The 22,318-nt window shown below is 44.8% G+C and overlaps 1 protein-coding gene across 1 annotated transcript in view; it reads left to right on the forward strand.

The window, feature by feature from the left end:
* Nucleotides 1–22,318, forward strand: part of MDN1 (midasin AAA ATPase 1) — a 125,963-nt gene that overhangs the window by 52,926 nt on the left and 50,719 nt on the right. Inside the window, exons 25-35 of the mRNA XM_068117494.2 lie at nt 70–258; nt 477–575; nt 4,387–4,662; nt 10,918–11,221; nt 18,919–19,078; nt 19,157–19,273; nt 19,405–19,751; nt 20,636–20,775; nt 20,919–21,740; nt 21,842–21,993; nt 22,089–22,209. Coding sequence (XP_067973595.2) covers nt 70–258; nt 477–575; nt 4,387–4,662; nt 10,918–11,221; nt 18,919–19,078; nt 19,157–19,273; nt 19,405–19,751; nt 20,636–20,775; nt 20,919–21,740; nt 21,842–21,993; nt 22,089–22,209 — 2,727 coding nt within the window. The remainder of the gene's footprint in view (nt 1–69; nt 259–476; nt 576–4,386; nt 4,663–10,917; nt 11,222–18,918; nt 19,079–19,156; nt 19,274–19,404; nt 19,752–20,635; nt 20,776–20,918; nt 21,741–21,841; nt 21,994–22,088; nt 22,210–22,318) is intronic.

Below are 22,318 nucleotides of genomic sequence, written 5' to 3' on the forward strand. Positions count from 1 at the left end.
CAACGTCTCGCAGCAGCCACGCTTGTTCAGTGGTTTCGCTGATTGTTTTGCAAATGCTTTGCTTGGCAGCTGTGTGACGCTGTGCTGGAGAAGCGATGCTGGGGCCTGCTTGGCGGCCCATGGGAGTTCAACCTCCGTGACGTTCTTCGCTGGTGTGAGCTCGCGGCAGAGGAGACGGAATCCGGACCAAAGCGACTGGGTCAGCATCTTGGCCTCGTCTATGCCGAGCGAATGCGCAGCTTGGAGGATCGTCGTCAGGTGAGGCCTGTACTAGTAGTCGACTGATTTTTGACCAATATAAAAGGTTTTATTTAAATATATTTTTATATAAATAATAATGATCCACATCCTTCTCCAAGTCCCAAGGTGTGCTTCAGTTGTGTTATTGTTTCATGTCCCCATTGTGTTCTCCATCGCACTTGATACAAATGCTCGTTGGTTCCTTCTTTTTTTTATACCATGACATTCTGCTGCAGGTGTATTCACTCTTCGCACGGGTTTTCGGATTTGATAACTACGAGGAACTTGTGGAAGGACCACGTGGTCCCCTTCATGTCACTCCAGAGACCCTTCAGGTAATTAATAATTTGTACAAATAAAGACCACCGTGTGTCTGCCATGTTTGCATACATAATAGATGGATGCCCACTTTTGAAGTTTAGTCATTATTTTTCATTCATGAATTTGCGCCACCATTTTGCTCGTTGCTCTTTTCCAACTTCGTTCTTTCACGTTACTTCAGCCTTCTTGTAAAGGTTATGCACAATTTGCCTCGTTTTCGTCCCCCTCCCTCACCCTTGCAGATTCACATCGGCATACCTATGCCTCATCTCCATAATCAGGTTTAAGCCTTTCGGCCTTGTTGCATCTCCATTTTATCGTAATTTGCAGATCAAACTTCGCCAGATCGCGAAGATCTGGTCCCAGGTTGAGCCTTTTGGCTCTGGCTCCGGTAGGTGTGACGTCGCCATCGATATTGGTCCCACAGGTCATGCCAGTGACGAATAATCATCGAAATGTACCTCTAGCACATCTCGTTCGGCTTCTGTCTTCCATTTTGTCTTTGGTTTCTTGTCATCTACTCCATCCACAAATTATACCATAAAAGGTAAATAAGCAAGAACAAGTATAAGATGATGCGTCTGTGTGAGTAATGTCCGACCTCATACCCATATTCACAAGGTATGTATGCAGATACGCAACGAAATGTTCGCAGGTGTCAAATAAATGCTGAGGTTTAACTTTAAAAAAAATCTTTTGTGGTGAAGAATTGGTAGAGATTGTGGTTCTAACATTGATAATGAATAAACCGATAGTAGATAAAATAATTGGAGTGTGGATAAAGCACAGGCAGGATGGGCCAAATGGCCTCTGCATCAGGGTGGCCCTTATTTTCGAAAGTTTGAAATGCTAAGCTCTCACCCTCTACAACTGGTCCATTTGCCCTAAAAACAAACCAGGCCAAATGTCAGCTAAATTGATAAATATTTAGAGGTAGTCCAGCACCCTTGAACATTTCCCCTGTTAGGCCATGTGATTGAGGTCACGTAACACTAAAAACACATATCACAGATAATACAGTATACTACGTACTGCTACGAACACAGGACACAGAAATGGGGCATTTGTTCTGTTGGAACAAAAAATTGGCCGTGACTTGCTGTACTTTGCATGTCGTCACCACATTATGGAGCTGCTGCTTGCTGCAGCATTTAAAGCAGTCATGGGGAGCACCTCAGGACCGGAAGTTCTTCTGTTTAAGAGATTCCAATCAAAGTGGGGCTCTATTGACCAGACTACATTCATCTCTGGTCTCTCTGATGAATCTGTCAAAGACCGCATTCTCCCTGTGACTGATAAAGTTATTGATTTTCAAAGAAGCAGCTTGACCTCAATCAGCCACGGGATGATTTTAAAGAACTTCTGGAACTGACCATTTTGTTTCTTGGAGGAGTTCCTGCTCGTGGCATTCATTTCCGTGCTCCTGGTGTGATTCACCATGCAAGATGGATGTCGAAGGCCATCTACAGTCTCAAAATCTGGCTTTTCCACCAACAGTTCAAGCTGACGGCACGAGAGAGGAATGGCCGCGTGCGTGCGTGCGGACGTGCGTAAGCGAAGGACCGAATTCTAATTTGGTGTGTGTGGGTGAAACTAGGTATATGAAAGAACCTTATTGAAAATTAGGTCGCCACGTCAAAATCCAAGATGGCTGTCACCATATCTAAACCTTGTGAGCGCGATATCTTGAAAAGTAAATGTCTGAACCTTGTGAGCGAAATATCTTGAAAAATAAACGAACTGCTAACTTCTAATCTGGTGTGTGGGTGTATCTACGCATAAGGAAGAACGCTATTGAAAATTGGGTCGCCACGTCAAAATCAAAAATCGCCGCCACCATATATATGTCTGAACCCTGTGAGCGAAATAGCTTGAGAAATAAACGAACTACTAACTTCTAATCTGGTGTGTGGGTGTATCTACGCATAAGGAAGACCGCTATTGCAAATTGGGTCGCCACGTCAAACTCCAAGATGGCCGCCTTGCGTCTTCCATTTTGTCAACTCGCATCACTTCACCGACGGGGGACCTAGGCGTAACGCTTGTTGATTTTGCAAAGGAGCAGCTTGACCTCAATCAGCCACGGGATGATTATAAAGAACTTCTGGAACTGACCATTTTGTTTCTTGGAGGAGTTCCTGCTCGTGGCATTCATTTCCGTGCTCCTGGTGCGATTCACCATGCAAGATGGATGTCGAAGGCCATCTACAGTCTCAAAATCTGGCTTTTCCACCAACAGTCCAAGCTGACGGCACGAGAGACGAATGGCCGACGAGAAATTTGTCTGTTTGTTTCTGAAGTGTATTTGCAAGCCTGGATGAAAGCTCCAAGTGCAGCTGAAGTTCCAATGAATGATCTGCTGCTGATGAAGACCTTGATCTCTCACAAGACTGCAAGTCGTGCAATCTCAACAGCCACCAGTGAGAAGTTGAGGAACCATCTGTGGTACTTGTCAGAAGAGCTGGTGGGGTTGGCCTTCTTCGACAAACAAGTGCCTATCGCTACTAAACAACTGATGGTGGAAGCACTGAAAGGCTAGTGTCCATTAGATGAAGAACCATCAAAGATGCCACGGCCTGACATGAAAGCCTTAAGCGAGAAGGGAATTGAAGAATTTGTGTCACCTCACACAAAAACATTCTTCGAAAAGTTGAAAATCTCATCAGACTTTTAAACTGTGGATCCAAGCACATGGGGTGACCATGAAGGCTACAGAGCTGCTGTGGAACAGATCAGGGAGTTGAAGGTCGTAAATGACAACGCTGAACGAGCTGTGGCCCTTATGAAAAGTTACAACCGGCTCCTTACCAAGGATGAGGAGCAACTCCAATTCTTACTTCAGGTCGTGTCTGAACACCGCCGTACTTATCCCGACTGTCGGAACGCAACATTGGCTAAAATCAGGCAGCAATGATATGACATGTTGGTGAGAACCTTCCTTGACTAGAAACTAATATAATAACATCAGGAAATATAATAACATCAGGAATGTTAAATAGAATGAGAAATGAAAAGAACTTTAAGAAGTGTGTTTGTATAGTAGTATATTTTGTTGTGTGCTCTCTTGATTCTTGTAAAATCTTGATTCTTGAAGGTGCCTGGACTACCTCTAAATATACACAGACTTGTATGAAATTTTGACTGTTGTGTTTCTATCCCAAAAGGATCACATTTGGGCCATGAGAAGATTCAAATTAACATTTTAAAATTTTCACCCCGTTTAAGGGCCACCCTACCCCGCATCCACGTGACATTTGTAACCACTTGAAACGTGCGGCTGCGTACACCACCCTCACCAAAATGACGTGACAGCTTTACCATGGTCTCAAAGCTGATAAACGGAGGCCTAACCCAGGCCGGGACTGTCACAACCAGGTCTTATTCCGAACGGCTCAAATGCTTGTGGGTTCCTCTTATTTCTGACTGGATTCATCTTATTTCAGAACAATTTGCAAGCTGTGCGACCTAATGCCATTAAACCTTTATTTAAGTGTCGATCGCCCCGAAAAGGGAACACAGAGATCGAATGCAAAAAATTTTTTTGTAGTTGTTCCGTACACCTGCTAACAGGACCGATCCAGGTTGGATAGGGAAAGCGGAATGCATCGGGTTTTCTATCGAAGTTGAAATAAAATGATGACACGTCATTCAAACATTCTCCGACCTGTCGGCCATTTTTACGCTTCCGTCGGACATCTTTGGAACGACCTCCTTTGGGTACTCCAGGGTACACTTGGAAACCTGGTATGTTGGCCTTTTGGTCTCATTGGCCTTTTGAATGTTGATGTGCAATATTATTTATTTATTTTTCTTTGTGGGTGTCAGGTCGGAAGCAGCATCCTGGTGCGGGGAGAGGCATCAGGCCATGATTACAACCTTGGCTTAAAGCGTGCTTTGTGTCTTCATCCTGGATGGCTTTGTCGCTTGGAGCTGTTATCCAAAGCAGCTGAGCGTGCCTGGCCCGTTTTGCTGGTCGGCTCTGCGGGCAGCGGCAAGTCGAGCCTGGTCCAAGGCCTCGCTAGGCTTGCGGGGCGCAAGCTTGTCTTGCTGTCGATGAACAGCGCGATGGATGCAAGTGAAATGCTGGGTGGGTTTGAGCAGGTAAGCTATGTACCGCAGCTGTTCACAATTTACACGTTGTTTTGTGTTCAGATTAGCTAGTTACCTCCACCTGTCTATTTGTATCTGTCTGATTGTGAGCAGGATATCTCAAAAAGTTGTGGACAGATTCAGACGAAACTTGGTGGACAGGTTGGGGTGTGTGACAAGGAAGAATTGATTCAATTTTGGTGAAGATCCAGATCCGGATGAGATAATTTTAAAGTGATTCTTCACCATTGAGATATGGGCCCAGAAACGATATGTAGCACGACATCTCAAAAAGTTGTGGATGGGACTTGAGAGGACTCCCACTCCCATGGGACTCCCACTAAACTTGGGAGATGAGAGGATTAGGTGACAAGAACGAGCCGATTAGATTTTGGTTCAGGTCCGGATCCAGATCCGGCCTATCATTGGGATACTAAACGTAAACTGTTCAGCCTGGTGGAGGTATGTGCTCTACCGAGTGCCGTTCTCGTTTGATTGAGAAGATTTATCCAAAGCAGCTGTCCAGGCAGCCCACTCCGGTCCTCTGGGCACTCGGCAGAGGCCTGTTCCAACAAACACTCCATCAAGGCTTTATTTTTAATGAGCATTTTGATGGACGGCCTTGTAACAAACTCTGATCAACTCTTTCACCTGCGTTGAAATGTAACAACCAAATTGAATTTTTTTTTTTAATTCTCAGCCATTACAGAGAAATAATTTAAAAGTTTTTATTATGACAATTTCAATCCTGCTGCAATGACTAAACAACAACTGTGTGTAATCACACCAGATTACATGTGGAATGTTTTTGTTATCCCCACACTTTTTGAAAAAAACGGGGGGAATGTTTTCATCGGCTCTGTCTGTCCGTCGGTCTGTCCACGCTATGGTTGCACAGAAGTTGATCAAACTTGGTATTCTTGATCACCACATAGCACAAACGTGCAAGAGTAGTCTCATTTTTAGTCCTGCCCCCAGGGGCGGGATTAAAAGGTCAACTACCAAAAAATGCAACTACGGGCACATTTTAAAAACATTTTTAATGAAACTTTGTATGCGCAAATATACATATATATATATACAGTGGAACCTTGACTTACGAGTGCCCCAACTTACGAGTTTTTCGAGATACGAGCCGTCGCTCCGGCAGTTTATTGCTTTGAGATGCGAGCCGAGATCCGAGTTACGAGCTTTCGCCACCCGGTCACGTGGTTATCTTGCCGTTCAAGTACGTATCTCTGTCGTATAGCGCTGCATTTTTTTTTTCGCATTTTGGTTATTTCGAGTTCACGCCGCCAGGTGGGTTCTGGTCACGTGGTTATCTTGCCGTTCAAGTACAGTACGTATCTCTGTCGTATAGCGATGCATTTTAGTTTTCGCATTTTGGTTATTTCGGAAAATTTCATGTTCATGTCGAACATTTCATGTTCATGTTCATGTTTTCATGTTCATGCCATGCCAGGCCACAACTTGTTCAGAGTGCCGGCGATAGCTCGCCTTCTCTTTGTGGAAAACACGGTGAGATCCTTAACATCCAACAACTAATGGGACGCAAACGGGGCGCCCAGTTTAGCGGTACACACATTGATGAATCACCCTGCCTGTGATTCACCCATGACAGGTTATAGCTGGGTCGGGATTCAAACCCAGGCTGGACAGTTTAGACTTTAGAGTCAAGTGTGCGTACCTCCAGTCCAGGCCATCCTGCCAACATGTATGCTGCATACAGGTGAAATATAAAGCGCGAGATATTTTTATATATATACTGTATATTTAAAAAAAAATTGGTGTGGTTTTTGGCGGGCTGGAACGGATTAATAGCATTTCAATGCATTTCAATGGGGAAATTTGATTTGAGATACGAGCAATTTGAGTTACGAGCTCGGTCACAGAACGAATTAAACTCGTAAGTCAAGGTTCCACTGTATATATATATACATATATATCACCACATTATACTAAAATACGCAATTTGGTGTCTGTCTGATGATTTTTTTGACCGTTATACATTCGATCGTTACTTATCCAAACTTGAAAGGATGACTAAGGGTGACACAATGAAGGTTGTAGCACATTCATTTGCCCCCCACCCCCCGAGCGGGGTTTCCCCACCATTGCCGTCAATGGGGTTGCATGTTGAGGTGTATATCAATGTTAAATTAGCTTTATCATGGCGTTTTTCCAAGGCCGCTTTTAATAACAAAACTAATGATAACTGCAAAGTGCAAAGACTTCAAACCGGTATTTTGAAATAATGGCCTCTGCACTGATAAGAGTAAGCCTTGAGGGATTTGGTGGGGTGCTTTGGGTAAGTGACCAAAACCTCGGGGCAAGCTTCCAGCGGAGATGTATATCTTTTTCTGCGCTGACCTCCGTGTATATAAACGGAACGCGCTGATAATTATTTTGAGAAAGGACCGGTCAGATTCGTGTCCTCCTGTCTCCCGCACGTGTTGTAACGGCTCCGTAATAAAAAGGCTTATATCCTTAGGCGTTGTCCCAAGTTCCTTCTCGGACAGCGGACATCGAGTCAAGAGACCGTCAATGGGGTTGCATGTTGAGGTGTATATCAATTTAAATTAGCTTTATCATGGCATTTTTCCAAGGCTGCTTTTAATAACAAAACTAATGATAATAACATAATATTAATGTTATTACAAAATAATATTAATACCAATAATATCCCACTTCCTCAAGGTGTTTTTCCTCCATGAACAAATGTTGAGTTAATCTATCTATAATTCCAGTAATCTCTGTGTGTCTGTCTGTGTGTCTGTGTGTCTGTGTGTCTGTGTGTCTGTGTGTTTGTCTGTGACCGCTGTTTCTCGACAACCACGGGTCCGATATACTTGAAACTTGCCAGGTATATTGCTGGGGACCCGAGGATGTGCCTTTTCAAGGTTTGAAATTAATCGGACAAGTACCTACCGAGCTATGTCCAAAAAACGCTTCAACCAATCAGAGAGCAGCGAGCTATCACGTGTGCCGAACCGTTAATGCAATGCAAGCGTTAATGCGTTAATGCAAGGCTTTTCTTTTTTTCCCTCTTCTCTTTCTACTTTTCCTTGCGATTAAATTGCAAACAGCCAAAATACGTTGGCGCTAATTGAATAATTGGCCATTAACACTAAAATAATCGTAACTGCGATATGCCAACTTCCGGACAGTGCAGCCTTCCCTGTTGTTGTTGTTTGCAGCAGCTGTTTGCAGCAAGGCAAGGCTTTTCTTTTTTTCCCTCTTCTCTTTCTACTTTGCCTTGCGATTAAATTGCAAACAGCCAAAATACGTTGGCGCTAATTGAATAATTGGGCATTATGTTTTACAACTAATAAAAACGAATTTGCGATTCATTCGCTTTCCTGCGCGTTTGTGTACGCGATGGCGATTTCTTTACCAAACTCCGGAAGCCGTTCGCTTTGGACCGAACCATTGCATGTAAATAGAGGGGGGGGGGATTGTCACCACTCGCAAGCCGTTCGCTTTGGACCAAACCATTTCATGTAAATAGGGGGGGGGATATAATTTTAGATATATATATAGTACGGGCATGCCCTAGTGTTTATAAATAGCTTATCATGGCGTTTTCGTGGGAGCAATGTCCCAACGGCCTCTTTCAGAAGTAAAAATATTATAAACCACAAACACGTTTTAATGATTAGCTTTTTAAACGGTCGCTAATGCTGCTTATAACACTAAACAAAGAAATTTGGGGGAATCCCAACATCCATGAGGTACGTTTTACTTACAGAACTGAATGAAGATCTACTGTGCTCTTAAATACCCCACAAGGGTTGGGTTAATAACATGACCCTTCCTGCCGCGACCGTGGCGTTTTTCGTGGCGGCCTTTTGAAACTTGCTCCTTCTGCTTGACAAGAAACTGAAAGGGAGGAAGGCCGTGGTGTGGTCATTTACCAAGCAGCTAGTTAGCGCTTGCCAAGCCAGCCGTTCCTTAACGGTTTTGAATGAAGTGCTTGCTTGAATGCTTAAACCACTTGGCGATCTCTCTACAATAAACTTGGTAAATGAACACACACCCAATGTTCTTGAGTCCCGACCATAGATCGACTGTAATCTATATACCCCAAAGAGGAATGACCCGTCCTGCTGCTCCCGTTGTGTGCGGGTGTACTAGTAGCACAAAGGTGCAAGAGCAGTATCATTTTTATCTCCGCCCCTTGGGGCGGGATTAAAAGGTCAACTACCAAAAAATGCAATTACGGGCACATTTTAAAAACATTCTTAATGAAACTTTGTATGTGCAATCAACATTTGGGGGATGCATGAAATATGTAACAATTTTTTGAATTTTACCCCTGGTTCATGCCCCAAGAGTAGTCAGGTTCACTATGTTTTTTCGTTCAAAATCATGGTAGATTAGCAAACCTATACATTTTTGGAAACGTTATTACATGGAAAATCTGAAAATCAATGTTTACATTTGCCAATTCCGACCAATTCGATTCGACCAATTCGACCAATCGACCAATTCGATCGATTCGATTCGATTCATCGAATTCGATTCGATCGACCATTCGACCAATTCGATTTGCCAATCAATTTGACCGACCTTTGCCGATGTGGAACGGACTGTGAAAACGATGCGGACTATATTGTCGGATACGACACACAGGACAGTGATGACGAACTCTAAATGGCATATTCTGTAATCGTGTATGTTTGATGCCATTGACTGCCTGTGTATATTTTGTCATTGACTGCCTGTGTAGATGTGAGGTTATACTGACTGCATGTGTATATATGATTTTGCTGACTGCCTGTGTATGTTTGGTGATATGAATTATTGTGACACATTTTGATGTTATTAACTGCCTGTACAAAATGATAACATGTATTTGATTATGCAACTTATCGCGAATATAAAGACAGTATTTTGCAATTCAAAACCTTTGATTCGTGTCTTACCATTCCCCATAGCACTAATTTGATACTTTCATTGGAATCCTTGTCCTTGAAAATATAGGTTTAGTATATTTTTAAAAGTTTTTAGGGTAATTAGAGGCAGAAATAGAACAAAATATGTATTTTGCAGTGGCCATTTTGAAAATCCAAAATGGCCGCCATACAGGTATCTCTCCAAATGTAAACATTGATTTTTAGTTTCCTTATGCTATAACCTTTCCAAAAATGTATAGGTTTGCTAATCTACCATGATTTTGAACGAAATATAATTTATTGACATAGTGAACCTGACTAGAGGGTGGGAACATGGGGTCCACAAGGGTCGAAACTGGAAAAACGAATGTAACTCAAAATTTGATATTTGGTCATTCCTGGTAGAACGTTTTGCCACTTTTCAACTTTGCTTTCCTGTTCTTCCTCTTCTTACATCCCCTGCCCTTCCTTTAAAAATAAATAGCTTTCTTGATCTATCTTCCACTCCCATCCGCCATCCCTTGTATTGATAATATTGTCTTGTTTACACCCTGTCATTGTGACCGTTAACCAGTCGGTGTGGAATCTATAAAACGCTGAAGGGGTCGCTTCTCGAATGGCCTAATTTGATGAGGCTGTGCCAAGCGGTTTTCACCACCTCGTAGCTCTGGACATGGTCTAACACCACGCTGGTTATTAGTCAATGTAACTAACCCAATTGAGACTCTCGGGGGAAAAGCTAATTTACCGAAACTGTTGTCCAAGCCTGGCAGGATGCGGAACCAAGCGGACGTGTGTCCTTCAGAAAGTCATTAACACTAACCAGCATTAACGGAGAATCCTCGGTGAAAGGAAGACAAGAGTTGAATAAATCACCATTAACGGTCAGCTTGCATTCACACTGAACTGGGTCGCAAGAAGGAATCTCAGAACCGTGGACCGAATGAGAGCTCGCAGGATGCAGGCGAGGTCGGCAGAACTTGCGAGTGAGAAAGTTGGGTTGGGTTTAGGAGTAATAATGGGGGAAGAAAAAGACCGCAGGTAATATTAAATGATCCCCAGCCCCATTCCTTACTTCGTGCAGGGGTTTTTTGTTTTGATATTGCACTGACAAAACGGACATGATTGTTTAAAATATCTTTGCCTACTGAAATACCCTTCAGCAACACATCCTGGCATTCTCAAAATTCGAGTAAAATTGCACGTTTTGTTTGTGTGGCTCTGTGATTGGCTGCACAATGCTTCATCATGCACACCTGTCTCAACCAAAGGTGGATAACTCATGCCTGTCTCAAAATAAATTGCTGAGGTTTTGTTTGCTGCTTAATGTTATGTTTTTCTTTTATTTATTTATTTATTTATTTATTTACAGGCAGATATTCTTCGACCATGGCAAGACCTGCGTTCAAGGTTGCGCGACGCCCTGGCTCACGTGATCCGGGCTGCCCTCCTGTCCATGCCTACGGGATTTGGGATCTGTCCCACGGATACGATCCCGAACACAGTCCCACATGGCCTGTCCTGTGCTCGCCGGTTGCTCGACATTCATTCTGCGCTTGCTGCCGTGTTTCTGGGTGACGAAGAACGTCCCACGTTGGCCGAAGCGCACAAACGTCTGGAAGTTTTGGAGGAGCTAGAAAAGATGCACAAAGAGCTGAACGTTCTTCCCACCTCCAGTAAGAGACCACTAACTTTTAACTATTGAAAATTTCTAGTCTATCTGTCTAGTTTTGGCCAAGCTGCTGTGCTGCCCACTCTCTACCGTACTTTCACACAGCTCGTACCAACCATCGGTGTGGTGGTTGGGCATCAGGAGGGTGTAGACGTCGGAGGGAGGTATTTTGAGAGGTGGATGGGATGGAGAAGTGTGGCGAGAGTGCGAGGTAGACAAGATGTATGCGAACTGCTGTGAGAAAGAATTTCTGTAGAATTACTTTTGTTCTTGTCATAATCGCTGGCCTGAATCGCAACATTTGATCGAGAATCGTTGTCATCTTTATCTTTCCACCGAAGCAGATCTCGAGTTGTTCTAAAGACGAGTTTTTCCATTATCTCGGGAGATGCTGATTTGGCAAAACATCTTTCGGTACAAGTGGGGCCTTTTCATCCGCCGGCATGGGCAAGGTCCTCGGTTCTTCTTTCCGTCGAGTTATCTCAGACGCTGTACTTCTTGAGGGTCTGTTTGCTTTTAGCTGGGCGGCTTAGCTAAAAAATTCGGATCGATTGTGCCTTTTCCCTTAAAAGCATGAAACTTGGCACATGGCTAGAATACCCGAAAAGAAAGATTTTTAGTCCAGGGGGCATCCCCAATTTCACCCCATATGGCGGCCATCTTGAAATTCAGGATGGCCGTCATACAAGACCTGTTTTGATGAATATCTCCATAATTAGAACAGATATCAAAATGGTTGAAGTGCCTATACCTACATTTTTAGGGTCTAGGAATCCAATGGCAACATAAAATATTCAATAGTATATGGCAGCCATCTTGAAATCCAAGATGGCCGCCATAACAGACCTGTTTTGATGAATATCTCCATAATTAGAACAGCTATCTAAATGGTTGCAGTGCCTACATCTACATTTTTAGGGTCTAGGAATCCAATGGTAACATAAAATATTAAGCAGTCATATGAAAATATTAATTTTGCATAGTATCATGCATACTGGGAATGCATATAAATACTCTTAACAGGTTGGCATTCTTCAGTGATTAAAAGTGTCTATGACATCGCAGACTGTAACTGTGCCATCTTGTGGTTTTCTAGTCTTTGCTGCATTCTCCATCACATGCGCAGAGAGAAGTACAGGGAAGTGCAGCTTTCTTATACCGGCAACGACCAGTACATCCTTTTTTGCACCCACACTTAACAAGTTCATTGCAGATCTTTGCAGCCTCTGGAAGTGTTGTCCATATTGGTTTGAACTGGCCAGCAGACGTTTTTTGCCAACCCCATTCAGTGGGGCTTGGTAGATCAGGCTTAGCATGCAATGCTTGTCCCCAGCATAGTGCGCCTTGGTATACTGCCCGCTTTACGTGCTGCACAAGGGCATCATGTGTTGGTGGAATTGATTCCACAGGTCTGCCCTTCTTTGCAAACAGTTTCTTTCGTACAATGTTAATGTCAGTAGCAGTACTTGTGCGATCATACAACAGAATAACAAATCTCTCAATGACGTTCATGCAGGTTTCAGTTATCTCTGTGAGCTCAGGGAATGATTCCCACACAGTCCATGCAGTTACCTTTCCATGCCCATTAAACGCTGAAGAAGTGTCACACCCTGTTAGTGCATGAAACGTGGGGAGGGCTTTAGATTTCTCAGGGCCAAGAGCTGTGGCTATATCATGTGCAGAGATAAATCGCATGTTCTTGCCTGTCCCAAATTGTAACCATATCATCACTGAAAGCTTCTGGGATGCTGTAACTGCAAGTACGACAACATCTGTGTCCACAGTTTGTATGAGGACCTTACTATGCCCTCTCTGTGTTGCATCAGCAGCATGTAGGAACATCCGACCATCTGCCTCTTCCTGAGTGCACGGGGAGAGTGATTCTAGATCAATGCGTGGTGGAGCAGTAAGAACCTCTGTATCAAGTGTGAAAACCAGCTCCTTGCGCTGGTCTTCAAATGATTTAATTGTTTCATTGGAAAGGAAGCTGAAGAGTTCACGCTTGTTTTCATCAACTCGAAGAAAGTTCTGCCACTGTCCAGGAATTGCCACTGAGGTATCTACTCGTCGGCGAACCCCCTTGCCACGCTTTTCACGGGTCATGCTCTTAAGGCTGTCGGGTAGGTAACGGTCCCACACCAGATCAAGTCGGGTTGCAGATTTGTACTGTGAGAAAACAAATGGGATGAAGACCTTTTCGGCATATTCGCCAAATGTTTTGACTGTGCCAACATCGGGCTTTAGCTTTTGAACAATTACTGCCCCGTCAAGTATGACACGTCACCTCTGGCATCTGTGTGCTTGATGGTGAAAGTTCCTCTAAGCAGTCCAAAAGGTCACTCTTTGTACCAGGTCGAAGCTTCCCATCCTTGGACAGAGATGGAGGGAAAGATTGATTTTCATGATGGAAAAATTCATCCAGGTTTCCCTCGCGGGTTTGATAGGCAATATAGAGGCGAGAAAACAGTTGAACATCACTCTTCAATGAGGCTACCTTGTGTTTATCTGTCAGCTGGTCTGTTACTGATGAGCTGCCAAACAGAGGTAACTTTTTGCGTGGGACGACATCATTCAAAGGCTTTGAGCGTTCAATCAGCCTCTCTTGCACAAATGACTCCAGAGCCTCCTTTCCCACTTTCTGCACGTCTTTCACACTTTGTACGACTGATGCACTTGCTATATCCTTTGTGTCAAGGACCAAAAGGTCAGCGGTTTCTTCAAGAAATGGATTACCTAGCTCCTCGATAACTGATACAAGTGATCTGACATGTTTGTCAAAGGTCATCTGGGTGCTTTTATTCTGATCATGATGCAGTGATGGCGCTTTGCTTTCATGTTGCTCCTGTGCAGTCTCAAACTCATCAATCACCCTTGAGACCTCTGGACCTGCAACCATCCATCTTTGCAGAGCATGGGCATTGTCCAGCAGACCCACAGCTGTTCTAATTATGGAGATATTCATCAAAACAGGTCTGTTATGGCGGCCATCTTGGATTTCAAGATGGCTGCCATATACTATTGAATATTTTATGTTGCCATTGGATTCCTAGACCCTAAAAATGTAGGTATAGGCACTTCAACCATTTTGATATCTGTTCTAATTATGGAGATATTCATCAAAACAGGTCTTGTATGACGGCCATCCTGAATTTCAAGATGGCCGCCATATGGGGTGAAATTGGAGATGCCCCCTGGACTAAAAATCTTTCTTTTGGGGTATTCGAGCCATGTGCCAAATTTCATGCTTTTAAGGGAAAAGGCACAATTCATCAGTTAAGCAGCCCCACTATTTGTTCTGGGTGGTGGGTTATTCATTTATTGTTCAGGCCTTCTGTGCAGTCGTGGCCAAAAATATTGGCACCCTTGCACTTTTTTCAAATAACTCACAATTTTCTCTAAAAATAAGTTGAAATTGACAAAAGTATTTGGTCTCCACAATTCTTTATTTCACTGTTTATATTACAGAACCTTTGTTTTTGATTCAGAACTTAATATATCCTTTTAAATCAGAAAATAAAAAGAAATGACATTGACAAAATTATTGACTCCCAAGACTTAATATTTGGTAGCACAGACTTTGGACAAAATAACTGCAGTCAAGCGCTTCCTATAGCCATGAATGAGCTTCCTACACCTCTCTACTGGCAGTTTGGCCCGCTCGTCTTGTGCAAACTGTTCCAGTTCTCCCATATTTGAAGGGTGCCTTCTCCCAACTGCTATTTTCAGATCTCCCCACAGGTGTTCAATGGGATTTAGATCTGGACTCATTGCTGGCCACTTCAGAACAGTCCAGCGTTTTGTCCTGGACCATTCCTGGGTGCTTTTTGAAGTGTGTTTGGGGTCATTGTCCTGCTGCAAGACTCATGACCTTTGACGGCGACCCAGGTTTCTGACACGAGGTTGAACATTATGCTCCAAAATGCCTTGGTAATCTCCTGATTTAATGATGCAATGCACACATTCTAGGCACCCAGTGCCAGAGGCAGCACAGCAACCCCAAAACATCACTGAACCTCCTCCATGTTTGACTGTAGGGAAGGTGTTCTTTTCTTTGAAGGCTTCATTTTGTTTTCTGTAAACATAGAGATGATGTGCTTTCCCAAAAAGCTCAAATTTGGTCTCATCTGTCCACAGGACATTGTCCCAGAAGGATTTTGGCTTGTTCAGGTGTGTTTTGGAAAACTCCAGTCGGGCTTTCTTATGTCTCTCTCTCAGCAGTGGGGTCCTCCTGGGTCTCCTACCATAGAACCCCCTTTCATCGAGTTGGCGACGGATGGTGCGAGTTGAAACTGTCGTACCTTGTGTCTGAAGGTCAGCTTGAATGTGTTTGGCAGTTGATCGAGGTGCTTTCACCACCATTCGAATAATCCTTCGCTGCAAGTTTTCTCTTTTGCGGCCATGTCTTGGGAGGTTGGCTACAGTGCCATGAGCCTTAAACTTCCTGATAACATTGTGTACGGTGGACACAGGAACATCAAGGTCTCTGGAGATGGTCTTGTAGCCTTGAGATTGTCCATGCTTGGCTACAATCTGGTGTCTGATTTCCTCAGACAATTCTCTGGTTTTCTTTCTTTTATCCATGCTCATTCTCAGTCAACGGAGCATCTTCTCTTCTGGAGGCTCTTCTGCTGCTCTTCTTCTGCTCCAATCGGCTCATCTGATCATGTGCTTGTCAAAGTGGACATCTCTCTGACCATTCTCAGAGAGCCTCCTCAGCGTCGACGAGTCTGGCATTTCACTCAGGCCAACTGGCACGGTCTTCAAGCAGCCATCAATCATCTGGACTGGTCTCCCATCTCTACCGCCTCTGACATCAACTCATCCTGGGAATTCTTTCAAAGTAAATTGCTCTCTCTCATGCACAGATTTATCCCATCTCGTCTTCAGTCGTCATACCCTTCCTCCCGTCCATGGTACACGGAATCTTGTGGTGAGGCTGTTGCCCTGAAACAACTTGCTTTCGTCTCCTGGAAAGCAAATCCAACGGAAGGAAATCTCATTTCCTTTCACAAAGCCCGAAACAAGTGTGTCCACCCTCAGGAGAGCCAGGAAACAATATCTCACCGTTCTCAAGACCTAACTCTCTTATCTGTCTCCCTCTTCCAAATCCTGGTGGCGTCTGGTCAAATCTGTTTCTGGTGTTTGTTCCCCCTCCATCCCCTCCCTCACCTCAAACGGCTTAACGGCTGACTCCGCACGTGAAAAAGCTGAATGCCTCAACTCTGTGTTTGCCTCTAAATCTTGTGTCCCAAACCCATCCCTCTCTGTACCCACCGTACCCAGTCATACCCAGCTGCTCCTGGACTCTGTGTCCTTTCCTCCTGACAAGGTGGAAAAGTTTCTGTCAACCCTCGACTCTGATTCTGCAACTGGTTCTGACGGCATCAGCCCACGGGTCCTAAAATCATGTTCTTCCGCTCTTTCACTCCCTCTTTCTGTTCTCTTCACCCTCTCTTTTGCTCAAGGTCATCTGCCATCTGCTTGGAAATCAGCCAACATCACCGCTTTGCACAAAAAAGGTGCAAAAACAGATCCCAGCAACTACAAACCAATCAGCCTTCTCCCAATTATCAGCAAAGTCATGGAATCCATCATTGCTTCAGATATGAAATCTTTCCTCTTCTCCAATGGCTTGATCTCTGATCATCAATTTGGTTTCAGACCTGGTCACTCGACTCTGGACATGCTGCTTCTGCTTTCTCAACAATGGATGGAGGTCCTCAACGCCAAACAGGAAATTAGAGCTGTCTCCCTTGACATTTCACGTGCCTTCGATACGGTCTGGCACCCTGCTCTGCTCACCAAACTCTCCTCCTTTGGTATCCATGGAAATCTCCACGCATGGCTGGCGGACTTCCTCTCTGGTCGTAGTCAACGTGTGGCCCTGAATGGGTTTCTCTCATCTCCTCTTCCTGTTCAGGCTGGAGTTCCCCAAGGTAGTGTTCTGGGCCCTGTAATTTTTCTGGTCTTCATCAATGATCTCTCTGACTCTCTTGAAAATCCTCTCTATCTCTTTGCTGACGACTCTACTCTCTGTCGCTCCATTCCTCATCCCTCAGATCGGCAGTCTGCAGCCTCCTCACTCTCTGCAGACCTCGACAAAATCACAGACTGGGCAAACAAATGGAACATGTCTTTCAATCCTGATAAATCTCACACTCTTACGATGTCTCTCCGAAAAGACCGACTGGAAAACCCTCCCATCCACTTTCTGAATAATCCTCTCCAAGAAGTTCTGTCACTCAAGCTTTTGGGTCTCACTATTTGCCATGATCTTTCCTGGGAAAACCACATTTCAAATCTGGCCTCCAAAGCCAGTCGCCGACTGGGCATCCTCCGTCGTGCGAAGTCCTTCCTTGGCACACCTGAGCTCCTCACCACATACAAGGCTTTCATCCGCAGCTCTATGGAATACTGCTCTCCCTTCTGGTCTGGAGCTCCTGCCTCACACCTAGCCCGTCTTCACGCTGTTGAAACCAAAGCGTTCAGAATCATTGGAATCTCCCGCGATGAAGCTAACTCCAAGGGCCTTTCACTCACTCACCGCAGGCAGGTTGGTGGTCTTTCCGTCTTCTACCGACTCCTCTCTGGCCTTGTCCCCCCAGCCCAAATATTCTGTCCCCCAAATATTCCTACAGGTCGCACAAGATCTGCCTGCAACCCTCTTATGGTTAAACTGCCAAAATCTAGACTTTCTGCTCACCTTCACTCCTTCATTCCTTTTTTCTCCCGCCTCTGGAACAAACTCCCTCACTCTCTTCAATCCCACTCCACCCTCCAGGTCTTTAAAACAGCTGTTCACCACCATCTCTTATCCTCCCCCATCCAAAACCTTGATCTTTTCTACCCCCGCTAATTTCGGTCCCCTTGTGTTTTATACCTCTTCCCCCCCCCCCCCCCTCCCCTTCCCACGACTCCTGCCCCCAAGCCCTCTCCCTCCCACACTTCTCCCTGCTCTCAAATGTTGTGGTTGTGTGCTTCCCCTTCTCTCCCCATCTTGTCTTCCGCTCCCTCTTTTTGTATATTTTGTTTGTCTGGTTGATTTGTTTGTGAAATAAATGTTAGCTCTTTCACGAGCCTCGATTCAGTATACAAAAAAAAAAAAAAAAATTGTGGTACACACAGTGACACAAAACACCAGAATAATTCCTTTTCTCTATTCAAACTGGTTGAATGAGTGATTTCTATATTGCAGGCACCTGCAACTCACCGTACGTGAGTTCATTTCCAAAGTAAAGGAGAATTACCTGCTTGAAATCTAATTATGTCGAACAACTTATAAAAGGTGCCAATCATATTGTCCGGGCAATTTTAGGATTTCTTTGTGGAATAAGCTAAGACTCAGTAATTTTTTTCAGCGTTTTCTAGTTTTGTTCCACTGCAAACCAAAGTAATACATTTGTGGATCCCAAAAGATTATTTAATTTCAACTATTTTCTGGAAGAAATGGTGCATTATTTGAAAAAAGGTGAAAGGGTGCCAATATTTTTGGCCACGACTGTACCTGCTTCTTCATTGTACATTCTAGATGAATGCTGCACCTCCCAACCAAATATTTAGTTGTCCTTTGGATCTCTGACAACTCCATAATGATTGGTTTGCTTCTATTGTGATTGGACAGTCGGGCTACTTAGTAATTTCATCAATAAAATTTGATCAATTTGTTGTCTTTGTATCAATCATTATGTAATCCATCCACAGTATTAACGGAGCTCCGTGAGCTGGCATCAGACGTCGCTAAACGTGTGGCTGGATCAGAGGGTGGCAAAGCTGCGGGGGCCTTCGAATGGGTGGACGGACCACTTGTCCAAGCCTTGAGGGCTGGCCATTGGCTCCTCATGGACAATGTCAATTTCTGCAGGTGTGTAGGTTTTCTCCGATTCCTCGGCTTTGTAAACTATAAGCTGTGGAATCTCATGTCGTCATTTCCCTTCCTCAGCCCTGCTGTACTGGATCGACTGAATGCAGTTCTGGAGCCTGATGGGGTGCTTGTATTGGGAGAACGTGGAGTATTGGACGGCAGTGTACCAACGGTGGTTCCGCATCCTGACTTCAGGTGAGTGCGGTGATTCCTGCTCTTTAAGTTGTAATCCTGTTGTATAATTTTGAATTTTCTCGAGGGTGTGATTTGGTTGAGGTGTTGGCCTGTTGAACATGACTGCATTTACCTTATTTTATATCCGTCAGGGTATTCATGACGATGGATCCCAGCCATGGAGAGATTTCTCGTGCAATGCGGAACCGGAGTGCCGAGATATACTTGCACGGATTTGTGCCAGGTCCTGAGGGATTTGGGCCTGCTCCAGACCAAGACCCAAACACTGACTTATGTACCGACTTAGATGAGTTTCCACCTGTACAGGTGGCTTCCGAGCTTAAACCTACATCTAAAAAACATGGACCCATTCCGGTTTTTGAGCCTGGCGGCCCGTGGTGGGACTTGCGCTTGCTGCTGCAATCTCGGGGATTAGTTGCCGGCGGAATGTGCGACTTCATGTTGCAGCTTCAAGTAATGATGGGCCTTGATGTGCAGGGTAAGACAAATGGGCCTTTCACCTGTTACCTGACACGCATGTCACATACACTATTTTTTAAGGAATTATTAATTTTTTCACAATTTTGATTACTTCCTTCAGTTATTTAATGAACTGACAAAATAGTAAATTAGCCCCAATTGGATGTTCCCAGACTTGGTGGTGTCAGGTCAGGTGATTAGGGTTTCAAATTGTGTTGAAGAGGTTGTTGTTTTTTGTTTTTGCTTTTTTCTTCGTGTAAATTACAAAGCTGTTTTATTATTTTCTTTCATTCTGTTTCTTTCATTCTAAGCCTGGTGTTGGGCTAGCGGCTAGGGTGCCAGCTTAGGATCCTAGGATCCTGGGTTTGAATCCCGGTCGATCGCTGAATTAACGCCAGGGGGGTTGACAGCCTGTCATCCTTCCGAGGTCGGCTAATTGAGTACCAGTTCACTGGTAATTCCCTGCTTGTCGTAAAAGGCGACAAAAAGGGTTGGCGGCAGGAAGGGCATCCGGCCGTAAAACATTGCTTCAAAAAGGGGACCAACAAAAACAACAACAACCACGGTGCCCGAAAAAGGCCAACCCCCGCTGAGCGGGGAAAAATGGCCTCTAAAGGTGGTTTTATTCTGTTTGCTGTGTCAATATTCAAGAAGCTTCTACTTGGAAGGCCAAAAGTACCAATTAACAGGAAGTTAAGGTGTCGGTACACTTGCTGACGTGTTCCATGCCATATCTTGCCTTTTCTTCGGCTTTGTGCATTGCCTGGAGACCAATTACTACAGTTGCTCATTACACCCCTGTGGCTTTCAGTGAGAGTTTAAAGTTTTGTTTTTAGGCCCCTAATTTTTTTTTAACACAGCATGCTTGTGAGAGCCTAAAAGGTGTACCACACGTGTGTGCAGTTGCGGATATCACGGGTTTAATCTCATCTGCTGATGCTGCACTTCAGCGATGGCGATGTGGATGGGCGCCACTTCATGCACTGGCACTCACCTCCGTGCAGACTTGGGCAGCGACCGGACAGTTTTCGACAAGTAGACAGGTCTTGAGCGGGAAACGGAGGAGCATGAAAGAACATGAACTTAGTTGATTGAACAGAATTTATTTTGGATTAAAAAGACTGTTTTGCTACCTAAGTGTGAATATTTATTTCGCACATGATTTGTTTTTTTCTTTACCTTTTAGGCCTTGGTGAAGGACCAACTCAGCAGGTTGCTGCTGGAAATCGGTGACGTCTCCACACATGTCCCAGCCCTTTGGCCTGGCGTTGCTACCTCGTTGCGTGAGCTCAGCAAGGACTGGAGACTGTGTAGTCTGTGGCAAGACTCGTTGGCCTTGCTGCATTGCCTTTCCAGGTTTGCGCGGCACTCCGGCGCCATTTCGCATTACGAGGTTGATACCCGCCTAATTTCTGCCACTGCATGGCTAGTTATGGAGCGAGCCGGCATGGGAGACTGGCATGTTCGTGTCGCCTGGTTGAAGTTTCTGTCAGGGAAGCAAACCGTTGGCAAAGTGCAACGGCTGCTGGGAGAGGCGGCTGCAATTATCTCTACCATCTGGGAAAGCCCGCTGGTGCACCGGTTGTGGTCTTGCATCAAAGAATACTCTTCCTTTGAAGCGTGCAAACTGGTTTTGGGATCGCCACTGGACTTGAGGTGGGATGTGCCCTTGCTTGACCAGCTGCATCATTTGAGCCACAAAAGAGATGGCCAATTGTTGTTTGGAGCTCGCTTCACCTCTCTTGCCAACCGGTTATGGCTGCTCTTAACTTGTGAGCAGCAGGGAGGCCGGGAGCAGTGGGAGCTGCAGAGGTTAGCGTCTGGCCAGCTCAAGGTGCGTGGGGTGTTGGGTACAGCCCAAGTTTTGCGTGCCGGTGAGCTTCCAAAGGACACTTGTCCGCATCCTCTGGTGCGGCTGACCTTGAATTTCCTGGAGTCCTGGCTTTCTGCGATCCAGTTTGCTGCCAACAGTGAGGAACATCTGTTTACGGATTCTGCACTGGCTCAGGTTAATCCCCTTTTAAAAAATATGACAGTTTCTCTACCTGCACTCGATGATTATTTTGTTAGCCACTAATGGCTCTACCTCTATCTCTTCTCCCTCCACAGATTGAGCAGTGTCTAGAGCACCGAGAATGGTTCTGGGAGGCGTGTGCTGTCTCTTCCTGTGGTGAAGGAATACTGGGAAATCTGGCCCTGCACTGGGCCTGGCTGGAAGAGTCTGTCCCACAGAGCCTTCTGTTGCTCACAGGGACCACACAGTGAGATATACAAATAAGAAGAATTGTAATAAATGGTGATTTGCTTTCAATGGATATATCTGAAGGAGCAATGACTGTATGGCTTGTGTTCCCAGGTTGCCAGATGACCTGAATGACAACCTGGCTGCAATGAAGCACTACCTGCATACTGGGGATGATTCTAGTGCTGCCTTAGGTTCTCTGCAGAAAGCCTGGGGTCGTCCCTTGCCTTATAAGGCATGTTTGAGCCTTCCTCCCACTTCCCCCAAATCATTCTGAATGGCTGTATTTGGCATAAGTAATCGTTCTATACATCTTTGGCATCATTTTCTCTGCGATGAATCTG

The sequence above is a fragment of the Myxine glutinosa genome, chromosome 5 (genome assembly GCF_964187855.1).
Source record: "Myxine glutinosa chromosome 5, kmMyxGlut1.1, whole genome shotgun sequence".
Classification (NCBI taxonomy): Eukaryota; Metazoa; Chordata; class Myxini; order Myxiniformes; family Myxinidae; genus Myxine; species Myxine glutinosa.